The sequence below is a fragment of the Hydra vulgaris genome, chromosome 08 (assembly GCF_038396675.1).
Source record: "Hydra vulgaris chromosome 08, alternate assembly HydraT2T_AEP".
Taxonomy (NCBI): domain Eukaryota; kingdom Metazoa; phylum Cnidaria; class Hydrozoa; order Anthoathecata; family Hydridae; genus Hydra; species Hydra vulgaris.
The window spans coordinates 65344429-65372094 of record NC_088927.1 but is presented as its reverse complement, the minus strand read 5'-3'; the positions used below and the strand labels follow the sequence as shown (position 1 = coordinate 65372094).

At 26.2% G+C, this 27666-nt stretch overlaps 1 protein-coding gene across 6 annotated transcripts in view; it reads right to left on the bottom strand.

Annotated features, from left to right (window-relative positions):
* The window catches only part of LOC100199090 (uncharacterized), a 195786-nt gene that overhangs the window by 7423 nt on the left and 160697 nt on the right, over nt 1-27666 (bottom strand). For 4 of the 6 annotated variants that reach the window (XM_065804174.1, XM_065804175.1, XM_065804177.1 and 1 more), the window contains 11 exons: nt 27137-27363; nt 25449-25557; nt 24989-25308; nt 24375-24570; nt 19504-20139; nt 19092-19370; nt 14357-14626; nt 14079-14231; nt 13860-13979; nt 7595-7744; nt 6767-6910 (listed from right to left, as the gene is read on the bottom strand). In XM_065804174.1, coding sequence (XP_065660246.1) covers nt 6767-6910; nt 7595-7744; nt 13860-13979; nt 14079-14231; nt 14357-14626; nt 19092-19370; nt 19504-20139; nt 24375-24570; nt 24989-25308; nt 25449-25557; nt 27137-27363 — 2604 coding nt within the window. The remainder of the gene's footprint in view (nt 1-6766; nt 6911-7594; nt 7745-13859; nt 13980-14078; nt 14232-14356; nt 14627-19091; nt 19371-19503; nt 20140-24374; nt 24571-24988; nt 25309-25448; nt 25558-27136; nt 27364-27666) is intronic. The other 2 variants (XR_010640305.1, XM_065804176.1) reach the window with 2 other exon arrangements.

Here is a 27666-nt window from a genome sequence, read left to right as displayed (position 1 = left end):
TTAACTAATAGTTAGTTTTGCAAAAGGAAATAATTTATTAAGAAATCTAAAATAATTTTTATACACTGCCGAGTAAAAAAATTTTCACATTTTGTGAGAAAAAATAAAAATTGATGAAAAATTTTCATCAATTTCTGAAAATCGGGTAGACTAAGTTTTTAACTTTTTTAACATGCTCCTTTTCTGTGATTAATGTTTAATCAAATATGTAAAATTTAAAAAAATTAAAACTTTTATAGAATAAATGTTAAGCCCCTTCCAAACATTTGAAGCACCAAACATTTTGGGCACAAAATCAAACCGATGGGGGACCCTAAAAATCATCATAACAATTTTTTTTTGCTCAAACTCGTTTTTATATCAATTTTATAAATTGAGGTAAGTTCAAGTTCAAATATTGATAAAATTTGAAACATCCTAGTATTCATATTATATGTACTTATTTTACATTATTTGCATATTTTAAATTATGTTTGTACTTTTGTATTTAGTATTTGTTTTATAATTTTTTTGTTTTGTTTAGCTATAACTTTTTAAATCATTTTTTTTTAAGAAAGTATTTTTCATTACTACTTAAATTAGTTTTTAAAAGTTTTGAGTGATACAAACATCCTTTATATCTAAAATATAAATTAAATAAAATGGTAAGATCATAGTTTTAATTAAAATTATCCCTTTAACTAAAATACAAATATAAATAAATATATAAATAGAAAAATTGACTTAATAGATAAAACACTTTATGGTTTTGGTAAAATATTAAAATATAAATTAAATATCAAAATATAATTTTAAATACTAAAATAAAAGTCGTGAAGTTCAATTCAGTTTATTGAAACCTGCTATTTTGTACATCTCAAGTTGAAAAGATCTTTGGCTTTTGAGATCTTAATAGCTTCATAATATGAGCATATTAGTAAATAGGGAGACGATATTTTAGGAAGAATTACTTGTAATTCAACAAAACATTTATTAGTTTAGTTTAAAACATTACTTTTAATGAAAAAGTTTTGAAGTACTAAGAGCAAAGATAGTTCGATACTAATGAGTTGTGTGGAGGGCACTATACCATCTGCACTCTTTTATATTGGTAAGAATTCACCAGCCTGCAAACATTTCAAGAAGTCTGGATAAAATCACGCTTAATTCTTGAGCTACATAAAAAAATTAAGAAGACAAAAAAAGCAAAAAAGTAGGTTGGCAAAAGGTGAAAGAAGCTATATGCAAAAATAAAAAAATAAAAAAATAAAATTTTTATTAACACAAAGGAAAATTGACTATAAAACTTTACCCCTACTTAACATCTTCTTGGATTATCTTTAACTACTGCCCTCAAAAACAATTGCCTGCAAAGTTAGCATAAATGTTATCTCTCATCATTGAGCTCCCCATTTTCTTAGCCCCAACCCCTGATTTCATTCTTCACTTTCTTAAATATTTTATTCGTCTTTTTATGAAAGAATTACTATAAAGTTTTAATACTATACCAACTACAAAATGAATTTTTAGAAGAAGCAAGGTGACAATTGGTACATATAATTTCCTTTGGACATTATTAAAGATTTGTACAGTTCCCTCTGGACATAATTAAATGCATCTTACAAAATAACTTCCTTTGAATATCAATTCTGCATGAAGGGGTTCTTATAAGAAAGCACTCATAAACCATAGTACTAACTATTAGAATGTGAGTTAAATTACAAGAGAAAAAGTTAAAATATAAGAAAAAACAATATTTGAGGCTGTATTGACTATTTAATTACATATAATATTGCATAATAAATTTAGTAAATAAAAGCTCTATATGAAATTCTCCTTGTAAAATACACAATAAAAACATTACATGGTAACTGAAGTGAACTGAAGACAATTTAAGAAGAGATTTTGGTGCAATTTTAACTCTAAAAAATGTGATTGACATATGCAGAGCTGAAGAGGTTGCAAGTGTAGAAACAAAATTGAAAAATTTATTTGTGTGACTGTGGTATCGAAATGCAGAACACCAAGACAAAGGAATGAGTCAAAAAGATAAGCGTTAGAACGGAGAAAATTCTCAAACAGTGAAATATTATAATAAAAAAACACAGATTGGGTTAAATCACATAGACAAAAAAAAACGGATTGAAAGAAAAGAGTGGAAAAAGAAAATACTTGAACTGTTTCTGAAACTGTTCAAGTTTCAGATTTTTTTTTCACATTTCAAATATTATAATTAATTAGAATCAATATTAGACCTGAACATCAAATTGAATTTAAGACTGACTCAAATCCTGATTTATCCTCCAAAAAAAAAGCTTGCTACTTTAAAAAAAAAAAAAATGAAAAAAAGAATGGGAAGAAAAGGGAAAAGCTGGGTTGATAACAGCCAAAAACAAAGCTTAGATTAAGTTGAAAAAGAAATGATCTGAAATATTGAAAAATGCCAAAAAAAAACATAACCAAGCTTTCTAGATAATTAAAAAACTATTATGCACTGAAGAAACTTATACTAATGAAACAGATGAAGAAATCCTGGAAAATGAAATAAATGTTCAAGTGTAGATAAATTAAGTAATAAATGCCTCGAATAATAAAAACAGAAAATAATAAAAAAATAATAAACTTTTAATATTTTATTATTATTTTTTTATAACTTTATGCTATTATTCATTTTATTATTATCATCATATATATTTTATCATTATTGTTATTAATAATACCATATACTAATTTAAATTAAAAGTATAAAAATAGAATAATCCCTTTTCCTTTTTTTTTATATACGTATATATGTATATGTCTTAGTCTATATATATATATTTTATTTATTTTTCTATTTAATAATTAAATATTATAAACGCAATAAAAGAATCTCAAAAATAAAAGCCTCATGACAAAATAATGACAAATAATGACAAATCATGACAAATAAATCGTTGCAGGACAAATGAATGGTTAGTATTTCACTTGATGTCATTGATGTTTGTTTTCTGGAATTTTCCAAGTCTCACTCGGTTTGACTAAATCTTTTTACTTGTTAATAAATTTCTAAATTTCTTTGTAAGATTAACTAAATCTATTTACTTATTAGTTTATTTGTTTATTAGTTTTATGATTCCTTTCCCGTTTCAAGTTCCTTTTTTTCTCATTTTAGCTTTTTACCCTTGCATGTTGTAGCTTTTGAACTAAGGCTTTGATACTGGAATTATGATTTTTTATCCTCAAATGACAAAAGTCAGATTCCCTTTAAATGACCAATAAGATTTTACCTAAATTATTATTATTGTTATACTATTATAATTGTTCTTATACTCTATTATCTCTAATCAATATTTTTTGCCTTTACTTAAAACTGCTTTTACTTAATCATACTGTTTACTTCTTTTACAACTTCAGATCTTACAATTTTTAGTGTTACTTTTATACCTTCATGTTATTACTTGTTTTATTATTATTGTTATCATTTTATTTATTGTTGTTATACTATTTACTAATTTAAATTAAAAATATAAAAATATAATAGTTCTTTTTCTTTTGTTTTTATATATTTATATATGTATATAAGTAGCATTTACTATGCAAAAAAATTTTAAAACCACCTAAAATAAATTTATTACCATTCTAGTGTTTGTGTACAGTGTACAATTTTTGTTATCACATTTTAATAACTATTACAGATCCCCCTCAAAGCCTCTAAAGATAAGCATCAATTTTCTGTTTAAAACAATATCTTTTTTTAGTTAAAACACTTTTTTTAGTTAAAACAAAAATAAGAACACTTCACATTTTTCACATTTTTAAACTAATTAAAAATCACATTTTTCAAGTAATTAAAAATAAAATAACAGAAATCAAGCCAAGCAAAAGCAGCTTGTATAATGTATGCTTGAATGTTGTTGTAATGTATGCTATATTATCCAATTAAACCAAGCTAGTTTTTAATTTTTTTGTTCACAATTATAATGAAAATATGTGAATGTTAGTAATGTTGTTTCATTGTCCAAGAGTTTTTTTGCTAAAATGTTGTGTTTTTTTGTCAAAATAGTGTGTGGAAAAGAAAAAAGATACTTGTCATTCTAAAAAGTTTGGTCATCATCCTCTGATCATAAGACAATTGTTTAGAAAGTAGAAACATTTTGTTCGTATAAATGCTACATGCCATTAATAAAGTGCACACTCTGAGGTGGAGTTTGCCCAGGGTTGCTGAGTGTGTTCATGGCACATATGGAAATATCGTAGCATCTTTGTTAGCAAGTAGATTTGTCTTATGCTGTATGGTCTGTTTTTTTAGTGCCTTTACAGTTAAAGTTTCGATTGGCAAATGTTTGTTCAATACTGCCAAGGCAGTTTTAAATTCAACAAAGAATTTATTCTCTAGACCAAAAATGTTTCCAAATACTTTATTCCAAACTGCTCCAACAAAGATTTCAAGAATGTAGTGCTGACAGGCAAAATAAAAAAATTTTTGACCTAAGTTTCCTTCAATCAATTTAGTAGCACCATTCTGGATGCCACTATTACTAGCAGTAGTATTAAATACCAATACCACAACATTGTAACTTAGGTCCCAAGCTTCTAGAAGATCTAATGTATTTGTTTTAGTGTATGTATGTATATATATGTATGTATATATACATATATATATATATATATATATATATATATATATATATATATATATATATATATATATATATATATATATATACATACATATAAATATATATATACATACATATAAATATATATATATATATTTTTTTAGATTATTCACCTTCCCAAGGCCCGAGGGGGGCCACTACAGTCGAGGAGGTTACTCATTTTTTTGTGATTTTTTTTTTTTAGTTGTTATTCGTGGTGCAACCCTCTCTCAACTCTACAACTCCAAAACATGAACCTTGCTGAGCAAGGCCGCTGCGCGGAGAAACTAAGTTGAGCGCGGTACTTCCAGGGACGTGGTGGGAGTCGAACTCCAAATTTCTCGCTTACAAAGCAAGCGCTCTTACCACTACACCACTACCGCATTAATAATTTATATATATGTATATATATATATATACTCCTAGTTGGCGTTTACGGAAACAGATTTTTTTTGTTTCCGTTATGTACTTTTTTTTTACTTTTTTATAGTACTTTTATCATATTTATATATTTTTTAAAAATTTTATTTTATTTTTATTATTATTTATACATGTTTAATATTTTATTATACAAATTTATTATTTAATTATAAAGATAAACTTTTTTAAATTTATTTTTGGTATTTTTATTTATTTATTATATATTATATTTCATTTTTATTTTCATCTATTTACAAAAACAATTAAATACAATAATACAACCATATTTAAGCCTTACCACAACCCTAAACCTAAGCCTGACCTTAATGCTGACCCTCACCAAACCCTCAGTCGATGTAGCAGCACTCCCTTGCAAATCAGGCTGTTTGATAGTCAATGTATGTACTTTTTGCTCTCTATAAAAGTTGCTTACAAGGACATTTTTTTAACAAAAAACACTGCTTACAGGGACAAAAAATAAATGTGTACATAAGAATGTCCCTGATAATGCTAATGTCCTCATAAGTATTCTTTTTTTCGTAAAATCTGTTCCTGTAAGTGACACTATAGGTGTTTATATATATATATGTGTGTGTGTGTGTGTGTGTGTGTGTGTGTGTGTGTGTGTGTGTGTGTGTGTGTGTGTGTGTGTGTGTGTGTGTGTGTGTGTGTGTGTGTGTGTATTAGGCTGATAACTTATTTAAATTTTTTAATTTTTTTTAATGGCCTTAAAATTAAGAGAATAAACTTTTTTTAGGGACTGTGAAGCTATATATAACTTGATGATTGGTTTTTAAAATTTCCCCCATACACCACTTTTTTTAAAACTAACTAATTATACTTTTCATATCACTTAATTGAGTATTTTTCAGTTGTTTTTTTTGTTATACAAAACCTTGCTTAAGTTATTCTTTAATGTGTAAGTACATTTTTTATAATGTAATGTTTAGAGTTATAAAGAATATTTCATTATTTAAGTCTATTTAGGTAGGGATGTATAAAATAAGTCGTATCATAAACAAAAACAAGAAAACTTGGCTAAGCGGTTTATATTGTTTGAGAAAGCAAAGTATTTATGCATGTGTGAAAATAATTATCATAATTTTTGTTGTTTTTTTGATTATATATTTTAGAACAACATATACAATGCCAGCAATAAACAACAGTACATTTCAGAAATAAGGGAGGTTCTTCAGGGATATTTAGAATTAAATCTAGTAATTGAAGATTTATTGGGTAAAGATACTTTTAAGTTAAGAATTGTATTCGAGCACCACCTTTTATCAGAAGTTAGTTTTAGTGGTGTAGATTTTTATTGTATACCCTACCATAATACATGTTACAGTCATGTTGCAGACAAAAGATAAAAAGAGGATAAAATAAAATAAAAATTGAGTTTTAATAAATCATAAGTAAAAAAAATAAAATAGTTACTAGAAGTATGTATGAGTTAAAAATGTCTAAATGATTAATGCCATCATATCACTGCTATCATGCTGTTAATAATGAATCATTGCTTTTATTCTACTGTTTAATCAGTTTAGTTGAGCCAAAACAGCAAAGAACTACTTTTATTTATGATTTGAAAAAAACCAAGCCATAAGTTAATGTACTAATATTTGGTTGCACCTATCCCTTTTTTAATCAGTCAGTGCTTTGTATTTACTAATATCTAAATTATATATAAATTTAAAAAAATAATAAAATTATAATAAAACATTCTTAACCTTCATTAAATTCATCGGAAATTCGACCAAATCTTGACTTTCTACGTGAAGTGAAAAACATATAATCATTACCTCCTGATACTGAACCTCTCTGACTTTGATTTGCCAGCTCTTTTTTGTCCAAAGAACTATGCCCAAGCCATTCTAAATAGTGTGATAAAAAACAAAAATATAGGATAATATATAATTACAGGGTAATTACCCAGGTCACTAATTTCCTGATTCCATAATGCTGTAAACTACTACTTAGTGGTTAATTATAACAACTAAAACAAATTATTTTCACTCACTTTGAGTAATTAATTAATTATAATTAAAAATAACATTTTTAAATGACATTATCATTCTGTAAAATATTTTCATATCAGTTTAGATGTAGTTTTAAAGAATAAAAAATTCTCTTCACAAAGTAAATTATTTATTTAATTACAAATATATAATACTTATAAGTTATGTATTTGTATGAGTACAAATAAACATAACTATTTTTGATGCTAAATGAATTATCTTTTATAGAATTATATTATTGATCTAAAAATAAACAAATTTTATATTGATATATTGATACAAATGATTGCAAAAATGGGTGCTATAGGTGCCTCTGAATTTAATATTTATTGAGAAATGGTAATATTTGTTTTTCTTGGCTTCTGAGTTTCACTTCACTTCTCAAATATAATAATATATTTTAATAATAATGATAATACATATAAATAAGTTGACACAACCGAAACCATCCATTGATGAGACCAAAAGTAATTTTTTTTTGGTCACATCAACTTATGGCTTTATTTGACCAAAAAAAAAATTTACTAAAACATTTTAAACCTCTATAAAATTCATTGGAAATTCGACTAAATCTTGACTTTCTGCGTGAAATAAAAAACATATAATCATTGGGATTAGATACTGAACCTCTATGATTCCCGTTTGCCAGTATATGCTCTCTTTTATTTAATGAACTACGACCAAGCCATTCTAAGTTGTGTAAGAGAAAAATTTATTTATTCAATAAGATATATTAAATACATATAAAGTCAATTACTTATATAAATTAAAACTCTTTGATTTAATATTTGATCATAATTTAATAATTATCGTTTTTTTCTATTAAATAAAAAAAAAAAAAAGGAAACCTAATTCCATGCATAAAAACTTACTATAAGTTTATTGAAAAAAAACTCCAAAGTAAAGAACTTTATTCAACATATAATTGAAATGTATACACAAATCATGTATGAGTTAAATAAATATATTCTAAAATTTATTCATTGCTTTACATGCAAAATACTTCCTTATATACCAAGAGTACACATAGAAAAATATTTTTACTGACACTGCATAGCCAAATATTGCCACTACCAACCAGACAAATTTCAACCCCAAATGAATACAGAGCAATATATGGCTAACAATAAATACGAAATTAAAAAATTCATGATAACCTAGAACTTGTTTACAAGATGGATCAGATAAAAATTAAAACAAAAATGCTACTATGTTGGCATATATAAAAACATAAAAAAACACTCATATAAAAGGTTTTATTTTTATATTATCTTAAAATCCATTAGATACTTGAACATGGATTTATATGCACACGAATGTAATAAAATCAAAGCAGTAAATAATAATGTAAAACAAAAAAAAAACTGATCAACTGGATTACAAAAATAAGTTAGTACAATCTAAAATGAAACATTCTTCATGAGAAAGTTATTTAACATTTGGACACTAGTGTGTTGGTTAAAAATATAAAACAAAAATACTTTATGGAAACTTTTAGGGAAAAATGGATTTCTTAAAATTACCTGGAAAGAAAAATATTTATATAAATTAGTGTTTTTAAAATTCGTAATTTTTCAAAATAATTCCAACCAGACAAAAAAAGACAAAAGTTTAAAAAAAAAGTTTTGTTTATTATTAATATATATAGAATAGACCAGGGGTGAGGAACCTTTCTGAGCTTGGGGGCCGCATGACCCTTAAAAAAATGTTTGGGGGCCGCACTAAAAAATATGCAAATTTGGTGTATAGTACTTGTACTAATGTTATATTTCTTAAGACATCTTGTATCACAATATTTCTTAACGCATTTATCACAATATTTCTTAATGTATCATGTATCATAAAAGTTATCAATGACTTTTCTGATTCTGTTTCTTTTGAACCAGAACTTGATATTTTGCTCTATCTTCAATTCTCACAAACCCATTACCCTTATCAAACGGATATATATCAGCAAGTTTGTTTTCCTTAATTTCCTTTAGAGCTTTTCTTTGCTCTCTTGTAACGTTTTGGCTAATTTTTTTTTACCCATTTTAAGTTCTTTTAAAACATTTTTTCTCAAATCCTGCGCCTTTTCAATTTTGTTGTTATAGTCTAGCTTTAAAGCAAACGACAAGATTAAGATGATCGTTTTGGTTATTAAGAATTTCAGTACTGCATAGGTTTAAAACAGCATTCTTAGTATGCGTAGTTATTTTACCGTTTTTAATTTTTTGTTTATTTTTAAATTCGTTTTGAAGAATATTAAACTTTTTGAATAACCTTTTTTTGTTATGTGTTGCTATGTGTGGCAAACATCAATGAGCAATTGCCACACATAGCAAGTTTTGCTCTAAAAAAATTAATTAGGAGAAAACTAAAACTCTTAAAGTTGAAATAAAAAATTCTACTGTAAAGTACGTGAAGCACTCAAAATACAGAGGCACCAATGTTTCCCATCGAATAACAGAATAAATCTAGATAATGAGCAATTTGACAAAACTAATTTTTGGACTTTTTTATATTCTTGCGTAAAGAAAAAAGAAGCCATTCAATTGCTGACGCCAGTTAAAAAATTTATTAAACTGTTATTTAACGTTCAAAAAATTTTGTAATATTTTACGAGCTGATGATGTTGGTGTCCATAACCCAGTGAAAATTTCTCAAAATAAATTATTATTTGTATTAAGAGAATTCGAATTGTTTGATGTTTTCTTATTAATATAACATACACTCTTATACACGATGTCTATACTCAAATCATATATATATATACATATACATATATATATATATATATATATATATATATATATATATATATATATATATATATATACACATATATACATACATATATATATATATATATATATATATATATATATATATATATATATATATATATATGTAAATATATATATATATATACACATATATACATATATAAATATATATATATATATATATATATATATATATATATATATATATATATATAAATATATATGTAAATATATATATATATATTCCATCCTAAGATCAAGACTGATTGTTTACTATTTTTGACTGTTAGGATTTTTGACTGTTACGCATTGTCTTACCATGTGTTTACCAATTAACTGACAAAAATTGTCAATGATTTCCTCCAAAAACTTTGAACTTTAATTCATCTGTGAACAATACTCGAGACCAATTGTTGAAATATCCAATTTTTATGTATTTTTACCAATCTCAATTTTTTAACTTTATTTAGTTTTTGTAATAATGGTTTTTGGAAGCAACACAACCCCTAAAGCTGTAATTACAAAGACATTGTTTTACACTTTAAACAGCTACTAATGTTTTTTGCACAGAATTAAGTTCTTGGCAAATTTCAGAAGCAGTTGGAGTACGATTTCTTTTACTTTGAACACACACAGGTAAATTTGTCTTCGTGATTCAACGTTGTTCTAGGCCTTTCCAAATGATGATTACTTTTTTATTACTATAAAAAAGCACTATGTAAAGATAATAGACAACTCTTGTAAAACATTTTCATATAAGCTCTCAGCAACTTGTATAATAATCTCAATAACTTATGATATATAAGCAACAATTCTCCTTCTCCTAGATAAATATTCTTTTCCATGGTGAGATAAGTTGTCTTCCCCATGGTTTTCTTCTAAGTTTCTTTTCCCCATACCAAGACCAAAATTTTTTCATTAATAAAAGCTTTATATACTGTAATTTAATTTTTTGTCTTAGTATTATTAATAGTTTTGCTGTTAGAAAATTGATTTTAAATTTGGTTTGTCAACAAAATTTTTGAAACTATCAAAAAATGATTTTGTGATAGAGTTTTTTATTTGGTTTTGGATTTTACTTTTTGAAATTAAAATAATTTTTTTTTAAAATAACTTTTTGTTAATAAACAATAAGGTAATAAATAATTTTATAACTATTATGTGGTTATTATTGGTTAAAATCTCTCAAGATTTGAAATAGAAAATGTTGATAGAAAAGTACGTCTCTCAAGATTTATTGTAACTGATTTCGAAAACCAGTTTTATAACCACAGCTCTGATTTCTTTATGTTGATTGCTAACTTAAAGCTAACATGAAATAACATTGCTGCATCAATAAGCTGTTATTGATAAAGCAACCATTGTTACAATGATTTTATAATATCAATCAAAATAGGTTTTTAATTCATAATACTTTCCTTTTTTTACATTATTATATCATTTATTTAAGATTTATTGTATGACCTATGTTTATGACATTTAGAAGAATTTAATTGACTACTGTTTTTTTTTTTTTTTATTCGAAAATATATTTATTAAAAAGGCATCAGACATGTTGCTTATTTTGAGACAAAAAACTAAGTCATGTTGTTTATTTTGTTATATATTTTATTATATCATTTAATAATTCTAATTAATTGGTAAATAAAATGATTGTAAGTAATTGTAAATGAACTTTGTTATAATTTTTGGTATAATTATTATAATTATTATAATTTTAATATAATGATTCAATTCTTTACAGATAATTTTTTTTTTCTATAAAAAATTTTTTTGTAGAGTTTTTAAGAAAAATCAAAAAATTAGATCAAACAAATAATTAGAATAAAAATCAGATTATAAAGTTTAAAAATTTATAAGTTTATAAATATAAAGTTTATTTATAATGAAATTTTAAAAAATATAAGAGAACTTCTATCATGGAGTTGAGGGGAGTTATTTATAACTATTTAAAAACTTTGGCATATTTATATTATAAATATACAAAATAAATTTGGGAAAGTTGAAGTACATTAGAATAGAGGAAACTATTTTTTGAACAAAGCATATTTTGACAGTTGTCAAGACAAAAATAAAGATTAATTGAAGAATATTGAAATGACAAAAATGCAAAATGACAAAAAAAAAGACAATGCACCCAAAAAATACCTGCAATAATATAAAAATTAATTGTTTTACAAACACTAAAAACGAACAAAGATATACAACAAATATATCACCAAACAAAAAACTTACAAATCAAAATATTGACTACAAAATAAAAAGTCTCATTCTTTTACTGTATCTGTCCCTGCATTCTCTAAAAACTTTTATTCATCTAGTTTTTTTCTCCAAATTTCAAACCTTTGGAATTCTTTCCAATCTTCATGTTTTTCTGACTAATGCAATCTACAAGTCTTTTGTAAACGATTTCCTTGCTCTTTAACTATATTCCCTGTTTTCTAGTAACTCCAAACTTAATACTGATTGCTCGCAGCCTTATTAGGAGTGAATCAGAATTAAAAAAACAACAACAAAAAAAATAATGTATATATGAATGAATATATATATATATATATTTATATATATATATATATATATATATATATATATATATATATATATATATATATATATATATATATATATATATATATATATATATATATATATATATATATATATAGGCTAATAAAATTTGTGACGATTCAAGAAACATGGGGTTAAGTATTATCATGGAGAAATTTAAAATTTCAATTGTCTGATACAGATCTTTGATTATTTATTTCATGTAAAATAAATTTCAAACATTTCTTTAATGTAACAGTGTCTAACTCTTCAAAATAACCCATATAAATAATACTTGTTATTTTGAAGAAGATGTAGAACTTGCTTTTTGGTTCAAACCTGTTGCATCTTGTTATTGGACTTGGACTTTCATTATCACCAAAGAAACTAATGACTTGTGTCTAACTTATCTCAAATAAAACCGCTATATTTTGATGGTTGTCTGCCATGAGCACCATGAACATTGGTTATGGCTTGAGCTGAAACTCTAAGTAGAGAACAGATTTTAAAACATTTACTATTTAGTTTTATTTGTATCTGAATTAGATTTTCTACAATAAGTTTCTTTTTCCTCAAAGGAATCCTTCCAAGTAATTCTGTTATATTTTAATAATATTTATTAAATTAATTCTAAATATGTTATACTTTATTCTCACAAAAATTTTAATAAATATAATAAAAACAGGGATAAAAGTACAAGAAATAGTTCATAACTATGATGGGATCAAAGTTCATAAAAAACATGTTTAACTCAAACAATAAATTTTGATTCCATCCTAAGATCAAAAAAAAATTCTCAATGATTTCCTCTAAAAACTTTGAACTTTAATTCATCTGTGAATATATATATATATATATATATATATATATATATATATATATATATATAAAATTTGCCTCAAATCACTGTTTAATGATAATAATTTTACATACATTTAATTTTTTTTACAGCAAAATAATCTTGTGTTACATGACAAAATTTCTATTTTCTCAAAGCTATGAAATGGTTATTAAAAACAATTTGTAAATTTATTGAGTTTGCTTGCAACTTTTTATAAATTTAATGGACTTTTTTTTGCAAAAAATGCAATGACAACAAGAATGCATAAACGATTTTTGCCAAAAAAGTCATTAACTATTCAAAATAGGCAGCTAAAGCAAAATTTGATTCAAAGAGGTTTTGGTAAATAACTTATCTCAACTTATTTTACCAAGTAGGGAAGGTTATGTTGACCTCGAATTTCGATTTTTCTGTCTAAAATAATGTCTGAAATAAAGTTGAGAATAATTTAAAAAATAATTAAAGTAGCAGAACATATAAGTAACATGTATAGCTAAGTCCACAATAGTGGATTGTTTAGTTTAAATTGTTTACAAGTAGATTAATGTAGGGAGAACTTGTGAAACAATTATTTTTGTAAGTAATTTGTTGTAAATTTATATCAAACATTTCCATATAAAAATATTTTTTACATCTCAAAATAAACTGTTACCTTTATCTAATTCGTTAGTAAACCAAGTTAACCTTGACTTTTTACGAGAAGATAAAGATATATGATCTTCGTTTTGAACTGTATACCTCCTTTTATTTATCCCAAGTTGAGCATCAACGCCTATAATTTAGTTAAACTTTAAGTAAAATATTTTATTTTAAAACATTTTATCATTACATCAATACAACAGCTTTTTTGTAATACTCAAAATTTAGTTACCTTCAATGAATTCAGTTGCAACCCGACTAAACCTTGACTTTCTACGAGAAGTGATCAAAATACCATTATTACCACTGGGTTCAGCAATATTCGCCTGAATTAGATTTTCTACAATAAGTTCTCTTTTCCTCAAAGGGCTCCATCCAAGTAATTCTAAAATAATTTTCTAAATTATATATTTTAATCAAGTCTCACAAATATTTTTTTAAATATGATAAAAAGAGAAGAGAAATATACAAAAAAGTAATTTTGTATTATTCCAACATGAAATAAAATACCTTTGAAATAGTCCCATATAAAATCAACTATCTCATAGTCATTACTTTGTGATCTAAGATCTGCACAAACCTCAGCAAATGCATCGTTTAAGATTGTGATAAACATGTTCATAACAATCCAAATGACAAAAATATTAAAACCAAAAAAAAAAACTGGTCCAAGAACACTGTTAACTTTTTCAAATTGACTGTAACTAAATTTTCCCAATAACAATGAAATAATAGAAGCTACTGCTTTGTAGTTGGTTTGATAACCATCTAACAAAGAGCCTAAAAATTTATGTTCATTATAATTGACCAAAAACAAAGACCAAGTTATATATATACCTATGTGTGTAACATTGCAACCAATTACATGTTATTAAATAGTTTATTTTTTAAAATGCTAGAGATTCAAGGTTCTAACAAATGTGGTAAAGTTTTCCTTAAAATAAAAAAACAATGACCATTTAGTGGGGGAAATATATATTTGTTAAGTAGCTTGGTTCTTTTGTAAAATATTTTAAATTTCTCAATTAAGCAAGGTTAACAAATTTTTATGTGGGATTGTATGGTTTGAAGTAATTAAGAATACTCTGTTTGACTAAAGCAGCAACATATGTATTTAGTTTTTATATTTCTTGTTAAATAAAAAAAATTTGAAACTTTTTTTTTCTGGGATGTTTATTTTTACATATATATTTTAGCAAAAATACAAGGTATCGTAGTTTTTTTGCTAAAATATATATGTAAAAGCACAACAAACTTTATCAACAGTTAGCAATGTGTTCTGTTTATCTTCCTTATTATTATATTAATAAATAAATTGCTGCATCATTCCGACAGATCTTTCTGAATGATCATTTACTACAACTAAAAATTTGACATAATTCTGAAAGCTTTTAAAAGCAGATTGAGTAAACCAAAACTTAGGGGGAAGTGAAAGCCAATCTTTTATCCTTTGTTCCTCTAATCAAATTCTATTAAACATAAGATATAAAAATTCATCAACCAACAGAGCAAGTGAAGAAGGATGTTCACTAATTTCATTTCCCATTTTTGTTTTATCTTCTATATCTACTTTTGATTTGTTTTTAGTATTGTACCATGCTGAAATCAGCATTTTAAAAAATAGAATTGCTTTTGCAAGGTTTGCTTTCTTCTCAAATGACATATTATCATCCAACAGAGCAAGAGGAATCATTGTTGAATCTAAATACCAACTATGTTTGTAAAGAGAGTTTAAAATTGCATCGACAGCATCTGGTATGGAACAAAGTTTTCGGTATATTGCTATTTCGGTATACTGCGGTAGTTTGCATTTGGTATATTGCTTTTATATCAAGAAAGGGAGCTCTAATAGCGTCATTAGCCTGTAAATACTATTTGGCATAAAAGCAAACTGTAAATTCACTTATTAGCCTGATTTCTATCTTGAGTTTATTGTTCTGGTTTACAAACTCAAGATGGCTGGAAAGAAGCTGTAGCTTTAGATAGTAAAGTGCTTTGGATAAGAACCTAGCATAATGAACTTCTCCAGGTTTTCTTAATGTTACTGAAGATGAAGAAAGGTAAATTACAACGAGTTGCAAGCTCTTTTCTATTATCTCTGATAAAATCTTTATTTTCTTCTCGATTTGTAATGTATTCTTGGCAAAAGTTAAAAGACTCTTGTGCAGCTTTCTCAAGAATGGTCCCCCTTACTACTTTCCAATCAAACTTTATCAGTTCTGTTTGATTGTAATTAAAATCAGGATTTTCAAAAAAAAAAATTTGTTTTTAATTTAAAAAAAATGGGATTATCTAGTCCCGTGGAATGTTTATCTGAAACTGAATTACAAAAATGAACCATTATTAATTCACATACATGATACAGAGGATGATGGTAAAGGAAGTACTCCAAGCAAGTGTGTCTCACCTTCAATATTTACAATTACAGCCAGTCTTTCAGTTTTTATTCTTTTTCCTTTGTTTAGTTTAATTAATGTTTTGCCATCAAAATACTCTATGCATGGGTATGGGGATTCATTCATTACTTGTTGAACATCTTCTTTTAATATCATGCATATATTATGATTTGCATGTTTCATTTTTCTATCTGCTGTAGACTGGCTGCATTTGAAATCTGTCAGATCAGCTCCTGATTGAGTTAGAATTGCACTTGCAACTTTATGTAAAATACTTGGAGAAATATCACTGATTGTAGCCATAAGAGCTACATTACCAGTAAAAACATCTACGGGAATTTCAGCAGTGACTTTTTGTTGTGAAGATTTCTCTTTTACACCACTCCAGGATCAAATCAGTATCACTCAAGGAGTCCTCACTAGTATCTTTATTAATCTCAACATTAGTTGCTGCTTTCTCTTTCTGCTACTCACCCTTGCCTAAAAATGTAACAAAATATTTACTACTTATTAATTTAATTTAACTATATGAGAGATTGAAATAGCGATTGAACATTGTTTTTTTTGCTTAGCTATTTTTATTTTAAACCATCTTAAGTGGCATGTAAATTGTAAGTAAGTTGGTTAGAAAGCCTAGCAATCTTTTTTTTTTGATTTAAAAGAAATACATACTATTTTTCTGTATTTCTTATCTTCTGAACCAAACATAAGCCTTCTTTCCCCTTCTTGGTCCTCCAGAAACTCCAAATCCTCAAGCTTGTCTGAATTAAATCTTTTTTTGTAATTTTTTATTGTATTCCTAAGATTAGGAATGTGAGCCCAGAATATTTTGTTCAGGTAAAATTTAAAATTTTGTTGCTTTGCCAAATCCGCAGCAGATCCCCTTTTTTCATGCTTCTTAAGTTTTGAATATTCATTGTCCAGATTTGAAAGATTTTTTACTAGACTTTGATCGTTTAGTATAAAAAAAATCCAGCTTTAATCCATAGCTCTTTTACCTTGGCCAAATTACAATCACATTTACTTTTCATTGCAAATCTTTCAAGTTTTTTCTGAGGAGGACAAGCAAGAATAGTAGCTTTTTTGATGTTCTTAGGAAAAATGATTGGTTGTAAGCTAAGTACTGCAGTATTTCCATCCCTGTTGGATGCTGAAAGCCTTATTTACAAAAAATAAGAAATAAAAAGTTTAGCTAAATTTTTTAGCTGAAGGGATTCATTCTAAAACTAATTATTATCTTTAATGGCTGGGTTTGATTTTTTGATAATGAATAATTTTTTTTTTTGACCTTAGTGTTCTTTTACTTCCTATTTTCTGACCACACTCTTCTTCTTTATACATATTTATTTTCTGACCACACTCTTCTTCTTTATACATATTTATTTTCTGACCACACTCTTCTTCTTTATACATATTTATTTTCTGACCACACTCTTCTTCTTTATACATATTTATTTTCTGACCACACTCTTCTTCTTTATACATATTTATTTTCTGACCACACTCTTCTTCTTTATACATATTTATTTTCTGACCACACTCTTCTTCTTTATACATATTTATTTTCTGACCACACTCTTCTTCTTTATACATATTTATTTTCTGACCACACTCTTCTTCTTTATACATATTTATTTTCTGACCACACTCTTCTTCTTTATACATATTTATTTTCTGACCACACTCTTCTTCTTTATACATATTTATTTTCTGACCACACTCTTCTTCTTTATACATATTTAGATTATTCTATTTAACTTTTACTGGCCTAAAAAATTAAATATAAAATAATTATTGTAAAATAATTTACAACTACAACAAATGGAACCATTCAATTGTTCTTTGAGTAACTAAAGCTGGGTCAAATCTCCACCTTATAGAAATTACTAATTTTTATTTATCTCCACCTTATAAAAATTACTAAATTTTATTTATCTCCACCTTATAGAAATTACTAAATTTTATTTATCTCCACCTTATAGAAATTACTAAATTTTATTGTAGATTTACATTATTAATTAAAAAGTAATTAATTAGATTTACATTATTAATTAGTAAGTATTAAAAAGTAAGCATTAAAAAGTAATTAATTAGATTTACATTATTAATTAGTAAGTATTAAAAAGTAAGCATTAAAAAGTAATTAATTAGATTTACATTATTAATTAAAAAGTAATACATTATTAACTCAAAAGTAAAAAGTATATATTTTGGATATATAGTTATAATCCTTTGTCAGTAACATGAATATGGTAAGTATGTTATCATATATTGTAACTTTTTCAAATCTAAATACAAAAAATTTTTTTTTTTTTAAAAACGACAATACCATGTAATTTTACTAAAATTATATAGGTAAAAATAAACATCACGGAAAAAAAAAATTTCAAATTTTTTTAATTTAACTTTACACCTGGAAAATTGGTTGTTTTTGATGGCTTTTGAGATTTTTTTCTAAAAAAAGTGCTTAGGGGGTAAGGATAGAGTGGACCTGTTGAACTCAAATTTTTTGGGAGTCGCTTTTTTCAACATTTGCCCCAAATCTAGTGCATGGTATTTTAGATTTGAAAGTTTCCTCAAATACTAATAACTACCCCTAAAACACATATATTATATATATATATATATATATATATATATATATATATATATATATATATATATATATATATATATAAACATATATATATATATATATATAAAAACATATATATATATACATATATAAATGTATATATAAATGTATATATATATATATATATATATATATATATATATATATATATATATATATATATATATACACATAAAATTTTCATATTTAAAAAACTAAACAAAAATGTTCATACCAAACACAATGCTTGATGTTGAGACCGCAGAACACATAATGATAAAAAATATGATTCCAAACATGGTTAAAGGATACCATGCAACTTTTAAAGTTGAAGATAGCATTGAAATACGTTGATTGAAACGCATGATTTTAATAAACTTTAAAGTAACAAAAAAAACAATTAGAGATACAATATAAACATATGTTAGATCCCAGTATGAAGCAAACTGAAAATTGATGAAAGCCTGTGGTTTCTTAGCTGGCAGTCGTTTTAACAACAGCTTGGCCAAATAGTCTAAAAAAAAGAAATATAAATTCATACAAAACATAAAACTTTTATAAAAAAATCTTTTAGGCATGCAAAAACTTTAAAATATAAAACTTTTAAAAAACACAGAATTAAAAAAACAGAAAATAAAATAAAACACCTTTATAAAAAAAAAATCCAACTGCAATCAAAGGAAAAACTATCAATCCAACTTCCACTATGTTCCAAAATTCAAGAAAATACTTACAACCAGTTCGATAAAAAATGCGACATTCTCGAATTGTAAATGCAATAGTAAAAATAATAAAAAGAATATGAGATATGAACATAGCTTTTGATCCAGTAGCTGATGCAAATAACTTAAATGTAAGTACAGAAAAGTTAGGAACAACTCCACCAGAAGCAGGGAACTCCAAGACCATTGTAATCATGGTAAAATAATTAGTAGCAGCATTAAACAAAGCAAACTCAATTATTATAGCCCGGGTTTGTCTATCAATCCATCCAAGCATCTTTGCATGCTCCAGAATAACTGTATTTTTCCATTTAGGAAAAATTTCTATAACATAACCTCCTCCATTGTAAGTGTCCAAGTTAGCTGCAAATGGATAGCCATCAAGTACTTTCCAAGTTTGATACCTCCAAGGCATAGTTGATGGATTGATAGCAGATTTGTATTTGATTGGAAGTGACCAATTAAAATTAAAATCTCTGGTTTCTTCAAGAGATGATATATACGATGACAAACAGTCCATTTTAAAAAAACTAACAATTGATTTATCTTTCTTACATGAATCTGAAATGAGAAAATCATTTAAAAATAACATGAGAAAATCATTTAAAAATAACATGAGAAAATCATTTAAAAATAACATAAGAAAATCATTTAAAAATAACATGCGAAAATCATTTTAAAATAACATGAGAAAATCATTTCAAAATACTGGCAACAATTAGAAATGGAAGAACATTTTTTAACCAGTAACCAAAAAAATATTTAGCTAAATCTAGTCATTTCCAGTTGCTAGAAAATTCTAAGACTTAAGTGAAGGAGTAAAATATTTAACAAACATTTTAACTTCATCTTTAAAATTTTTTTTAACTTGAAATTAAAAGATTTTGTTAAAACTTTAAGAATTTTTTAATTAACAGATTTAAAATTATAAGTTTTTGTAATACTATTACTTAAAAATGATTGTTATATCAAAAACTGTAAACGCAGTTCACAATAATTTTAGTTTTGAATAAGCATTTATAACATATTAAAAACACATTAGTTTCTAATAATACTTCAATATGAGAGCTTAATCAAATGAAGGTAATTGAAAATATAATTTTAGATATGTTTTATTTAAATTATTTTTAAACTTTTTTTAATCATCTTTGCTTCCAACAAGGCTGCAGGCAGCCACTAATTAAAGTTGGAAGTTACTGAAAGAGAAAAGATAAAGATTGTAGAGCAATATAAAGATTGACAGACGACTTAAAGGATTGCAAATTATATGAATCAAGAAAGCAAGATGAAGGAAGAGAATTCCAAAGAGCTAATGTTTGAGGAAAAAAACTAGACGAATAAGCCTTTTTGGAGCACAGAAAAAGAATGACACTTAATTAAATGACGAGTAACACGAGAATGAATTTTAGTAGATGGCACTAGAGACGCTAGCTCTTTAGAGCAGTGTCCATTATAGTATTTGTAGAAAAGAGAAAGAGAAGCAACATTACGACGATGTGACAATGGTTGGAGGTAGGCTGCAAGAACAGGTCCAACTATGTTTACAATGCATTTTTGCACTTCGTCTATAAGAGAAAGGGCATCATTAGAAGAACTGCCCCAGATATGGCAACAGTATTCCATACAAAGCCGGATTTGAGATTTACAGAGATAGAGAATAGAATCCGAAGTAAGAAAATGATGAGCTTGATAAAGAGATGCAACCTTAGCAGATGCTAATTTTGCAACTGATTTGATAAATGGTTTTCAAGAAAGATTAAAAGTAAGAGTTAATCCTAGAAGATGAAGAGTAGATGACTCATCGAGTACATCACCATTCATAAATATAGGAAGATCTAAATTATTGCGATAACGATTGGCTGAAAAAATTTGAGTTTTATCTAAATTAAAGTTCACCAGCCATTGTGAGCCCTATGCTGTAGCAGTGAGCCCCATGCTGTAACAAGTGAGATCCTTTTCAAGCTCAAATGCCCCCTCCAAGCATCAGAGAGTGTTGGTTTGTTATCATGACAAGAATAAATGGTATTACCATCAGCAAACAATGCCACGTTAGATGTGAGAATATCTGGAAGATAGTTAATGTAAATTAAAAAGAGTATGGGGCCAAGGATAGAACCTTGACAAACCCCTGAAGTTACAGATTAAGAAGAAGAGTGCTGTCCATCGAGGACAACTTTTCTACTACGATTGGAAAGAAAGGATTTAATATTTTTAATGATGTTGCCGGATACACCATAAGAAAAAACCTTATGGAGAAGACCAGCATGCCAAACTTTATCAAAAGCTTTTGAAATGTTAAGAGCGATTGCCTTAATCGCTCCACCTTTATCTAATGCAAAATAAAACCTATCAGTTAATACTGTTAGCAAATCAGCTGTAGAACAAGAAGATCGAAATCCATATTGATGATCAGAAAGTAAGTTATTAGATTCAAGATGAGAAATTAAGTGTTTTTTAATTAAAGACTCAAAAACCTTGCTTATGATAGGAAGAAGACTAATGGGACGATAGTTAGACAAATCAGATCGCTTTCCAGAAGTTTTGAAGATAGGGATAACAGATGCCGCTTTCCAGCAGGCTGGAAAACAAGACTCTGATAAGCACTTGTTGAATAGTTTTGAGAATATAGACGACAGCTCCGGAGAACTCTTCTGCAAGAAAATAACAGGTATGTTGTCCGGGCCACAAGCTGTAGAAGAGTCTAGGCAAGATATCGTTTTAGATACAGAAGCTGGAGTGATATGAATGTCAAGCAATGGATCAACCTGTTTGTTGGCAATATCAGGTAGAATGCAACTAGTGGAATCAAGAGATGATATGGATAAAAAGTTTTTAGCAAACAATTTAGCTTTGTCTTTAGGTGAGGTGACAAAGTCTGAACCATACAAGAGAGATGGAATTAAAGATTTGCCCTTATTATTGATATTATTAAAGATTCTCCAGAAGTCACGAGAGCCTAATTTTTGAGATGATATACGAGATTTCATGACCTAAGAATAGCGGATTTTGGCGTTAGACAAAACATTTTTACAATTGTTTCTAGCAGTAATAAACAGACGCCTGTTTTCTGGAGAATTGTTTTGCTGATAAATATGGAAGTAACGGTTTCGATTGGCAATCGCAGCAGCATAGTGTGAAGAAAATCATGGAGGAGAGTGAGGCTTGACCTGGAATTGTCGAGAGGGAACAAAAGATTCCATGCCAGCCTGAATCCACGAGGTTATGAAAGAAGCACATTTGTCGACAGGAGAACGAAAGATTTCTACCCAAGGGCCATTACGAAGAAAATCACGGAAAGAATCCCAGTCAGTTTTACTGTAGTTGTTAGAGGTTTGATAATAGGGGGATTCAAGTGATGAAGAAGAATGAGATATTAGTTTTAAAGAGATCAAACTATGATCAGAAGCACTAAAGGGGGAATGTGGAGAAACTGAGCACTGGCTAGGATCAGAAACAAGTCGAGTAGAGAAGATAAATGATTTGAGTTGTCAGGAAAGCGAGTTGAAAAGTCAACTATTTGAGTTAGGGACTGAGAAAGGCAAAAGTTGTGGGCTTTAATTCCTGCCGAATCACTTACACTAGAGCCAAACCATTCAGAGTGGTGAGCATTAGTGTCACCAACAACAACTATATTAGCAGATGGATAAAGAGAGAGGGCTTGGTCAATATGATCAGAAATAATGTCAAAAAGAGTGCAATCTTGAGATGAAGGAGAGCAATATAGAACGAAGAGGAAGGCAATAGAGTGAAGTGGTGCTAAACGAAAGCACATGAAAGAATAGTCTGTGGATTCAAATCTAGTTTCACATCAAATGGGTGAATTCTTATGAATGTAAATGCCCAGGCCAAGCATGTGACTATTGGAGACTTTACAAATTAAAGGAAGATAACCATCAACACTAAGATCACAAGATGAGACAGCTGAACTCAAATTAGTCTCACAAAGAGCAAGAAGGTCTGGTAAACTTTGCAAGAGATAAGACTCAACAGAAGAAAAGTTACTGTGAAGACCACGAATATTAGTGAATGATAGGTTTAGAGAACTTGGTGATGATGATGGTTTTTTTGTGTTTTATAGTTTTTGTGACTTCATTTATTTTTAAATTAGATTGAAGAACTTGAATCAAAGCATAGATTGTACTCAGAATACTATTTAATAGCCCAAGCAACTGGCTCATTACTACTAATAAATCCTAAGCCGTAACAAAGGGCTCCAAATGTGGCCTCCGCAATGCACACAAAAAATATAAACAGGGACACCTCCATGCGCAACATGGCACTGTTAATACTTTGATAATTCAAATAAAATAAAATAAAAACAAATAAATAAAATAAAAACAAAAAGTGTTAAACATGTTTTTATCACTTTTTGTTTTCATTTTGTTTTCTAGAAACTATTTAACTAAAGTTGTACACACAAACACAATCAACTTGTATGATTAAAATTTACCAAGATTTGTTTTTGTCATATCTTTTATTCTGAAACTTCTGAGGAACTTGAGTAAATTTTTTATGTTAAAATTTTGCCTAAATATATTTATAGTTAATTATTTATTAACAAAAATCATGAAGCATAGGAATTATCACTCTATAATCATATATAATTGATCTCTTTTTAAATTACACTTGATCAAGGCATATAGGTTAAGAATATTCAAAGAGCTATATTTAATATAGATAACACTTATATTTAATATAGATAACACTTATATTTAATATAGATAATCCATTAGGAGGTTAATAATAATTGTTAACAATAACATAAATAGTTAATAAAACATAAATAAATGATATACTTGACTGCACACGAATTTGTCGAATTCTAATTCCATTCACAATCTTTGAACATAAGTCATTTAAGAAAAGTTTTCCAGGGAAATCATTTTTATTTGTATTCGCATAAAAACCATCCAATTTATACCAAGGTTCCGGAAAAACTTGAGGAAGGAAAAATCTTTCTATCCACAGCCAAAAATCTTTTGAAGACTTAATCTATGCATACAATATATAATAATATACAATTTAGAAAAATTGAAATACAATTTTATAAACTTTTTACAACACAAAATCAAAAAAAAAATCCTTTTTAAAAGTAATAACTATTTTTCAAAAAACTTTTCCAAAAAATTATTTAAAAAAAGTGTTTTTAACATTTTAAAATATTATCCAATTTCTTATACTTATATGGGAAATTAATTTCTGAATAAAAATTTCAATTTTTATCCAGTAATAAATTTTATTAAATTACTTAGTTATTTAAATTCAAGTAAAATTGTAACTTTAAAAATATATTATTATTTACCATCTATTTTATTCCTTATTCGTAATTTAAATATTTGTATTGTGTTTTCTAAAATATGTTAAACTTTTAGTACTAAACATGATTATAGAAATGGCAGTAAAAAATAACCTGGTTAAAAATTTTATAGTTATCTTTTGGTTGTACTGCAACTGATTTCATATTAAAAAGTTGCTCCAAGTTATTTGTTTGATGGAAAAATATAGTTTCACGTGTTGTGTAACCAATAAACATTACTAAAACTGCATAGAATATATAAAAACAAATCTCAGTTATTACAGCATGCATCTTGAGTTGTTTAAATCTTAACTCTCTCATTTCTATCAATTTATTTGAATCAAGAGGTTGGATTTCAATACATTCTTGATCAAAAATAGTAGGTTCATCTTTTGGTTTATAAAGCCAACTTTCATCTTGAGCTAACATTATACCTTAAAAATATGTTAGTTGTACATGTAAGAAAACATATTTTTTATACTCTTCACAAGAATTATAAATAAAAAAAGTAAATCACTTAAAAATAAAACAAAAATTATAATGATTAGAAATCCTAATTATATTCAATGTTAACCTTGCTTCTCAACTTCACATTCTTCTTCATTAACCTTTTTGTAAACAGCTGCAACAAAAATTGCCAAAATAAATATTTTTATTGGATCAGTTAAAAATATCTCCTTAACCTAAAGAGAAACAGTTATATTTATGATTTATATAAACAAAAGATGTGCATTAATTTACACTATGTGGACAACCACATAAACAAATAAAAACTTATAAATCATATAAAAACATATAAACTAGATACACAAAACAAAATATAAAAAGTAGAGTGGCAGAGTAGTAAGAGACTTCTCAACTGTAGTGACCTTGGGAAGTGGATAGAGCAAAAATTATAAAAAACAAGAGAACTCAAAATTGTACATACAACATTACTAAAGATTAGAATTCAGTGTGATTAAAACCAATTTAATATTTATACTATAGAGCTGTCACAAATATACAAAATTGTGCAGATTTTTAAAAAATATAATATTACTTTATAAGGTTTACAAACTGAATTTGTATTGCATGAATGCCTGTCAACCTCTCATACAAATATATTATGTATATGGTATATTTTCTAATCTTTAATCATGAATTATTATTTATTCTCTTAGATAATTGCTTAGTTTGTTTTTAAAATTGCTCAAGGATGATGCATTTACAATGTCATCTGGGAATTACAAATACAGCAACGTAAAAAAAGATTTTCAAATAAACTTCACCATTAGTTTTTATGATTTTGGCATGGAAACATTAGTTTCCATGCCAAGGTGGGAATTGTCTGAAGGCCCTAGCCCACAAAAAAAATTTTAAATAATATATATATATATATATATATATATATATATATATATATATATATTATTAAGTCTCTAAAATAATTATCTATTAGGAACAGCAATAACATATTTTTTAATTAGAAGTATCTAATTAAAAAATATGTTATTGCTGTTCCTAAATAACAAAAAATTTTTTTTATTAAATTTAATAAATTTAATATTGGGTCTTCAAATAAGTTACTGGTTTTTTCAATAGATGTGACTTGTGTTATATTTTTAATGATATCATATACATTTTTGTAATTGCAAAGTTTAATCATCTGTCGACATTTTAGCACAAAGGATAAAGTTGAAAGAGATTTTTTTTGCTGTTTTTTATACATCTTACCGATACTTTTATAGGTTTTTCATTTGCTTTTTTTTTAATGATGTTTTATTTGTTATAACTTATATAATTTGTATTATTGTTTTATTATGCATTAGTATATTTGTTTAACTTATTTAACTTGTATTAGTATGCATATTATTTTTTTTAAATTAAATTTTTCTTTTTTAAAGAGTTTAAATTAGTTTAAATTTTTTCAAAAGCTACATCTAACATCCACTGATAGAAGATAAAAATGTAATTTAAACATTTGCAGTTTAACTGTCAAAATCATAACATAAAATCACATAGAAATGTATTTCTTAAACAGCTCATATTTTCATTAACTTTACAATAAATTTAATATACATAATAATTATTTAAAATAATAGATTTTTTTATATCATTGATTACTTTTTAATTAGTGCAATTCAATAGACTTTTATTTTCCCTTTTTTTACTTTAGAAAAGAAGAAAAGTTTGCAGTTACAGTAACTAAATGGATTTAAAATTTCATGAGTTAAAGAAAGTTTTTTTATTTCAATTTTAATAAAAAATATAAAAAATACATACCAAGTCAATAGTTATACTAGCTAGCCAATTTAACGACTTGGTATTTCCAAATTGCATTCCCATCAATAAAACATATGCCCCAGAAACAAGAATATTTCCGACACAAAAAAACCATGCAATATATAAACACCAATGTGGTAGGGTTTTTTTTTGGTTAGTTTTTTTTAAAGTCTTTTCTTCATCAATAACGATGTTTGATATTGATGATAACTGATTAGAACTGGTCTCTATAAAATCATATATTAAAATATATATTTCAATTTATTACTGTAAAAAGGCTATTTCTTTATAATATAAAATTTAAAATATAAAATTTTATAAAATTATTTAATATGAACTAAAATCTGTAGAATAAAACTAGAAGAAAAGAAAAAAAAGGGAGGGAGTCTAACTTTTGTTGATATATCTATTATTATTGTTATTATTATTGTTATTATTATCATTATTAATATTATATTTATTATTATTATTATTATATTATGGTATTTTTATAAGATCACTAAAAAAAGGCTAATTTTAGCACAGAATAC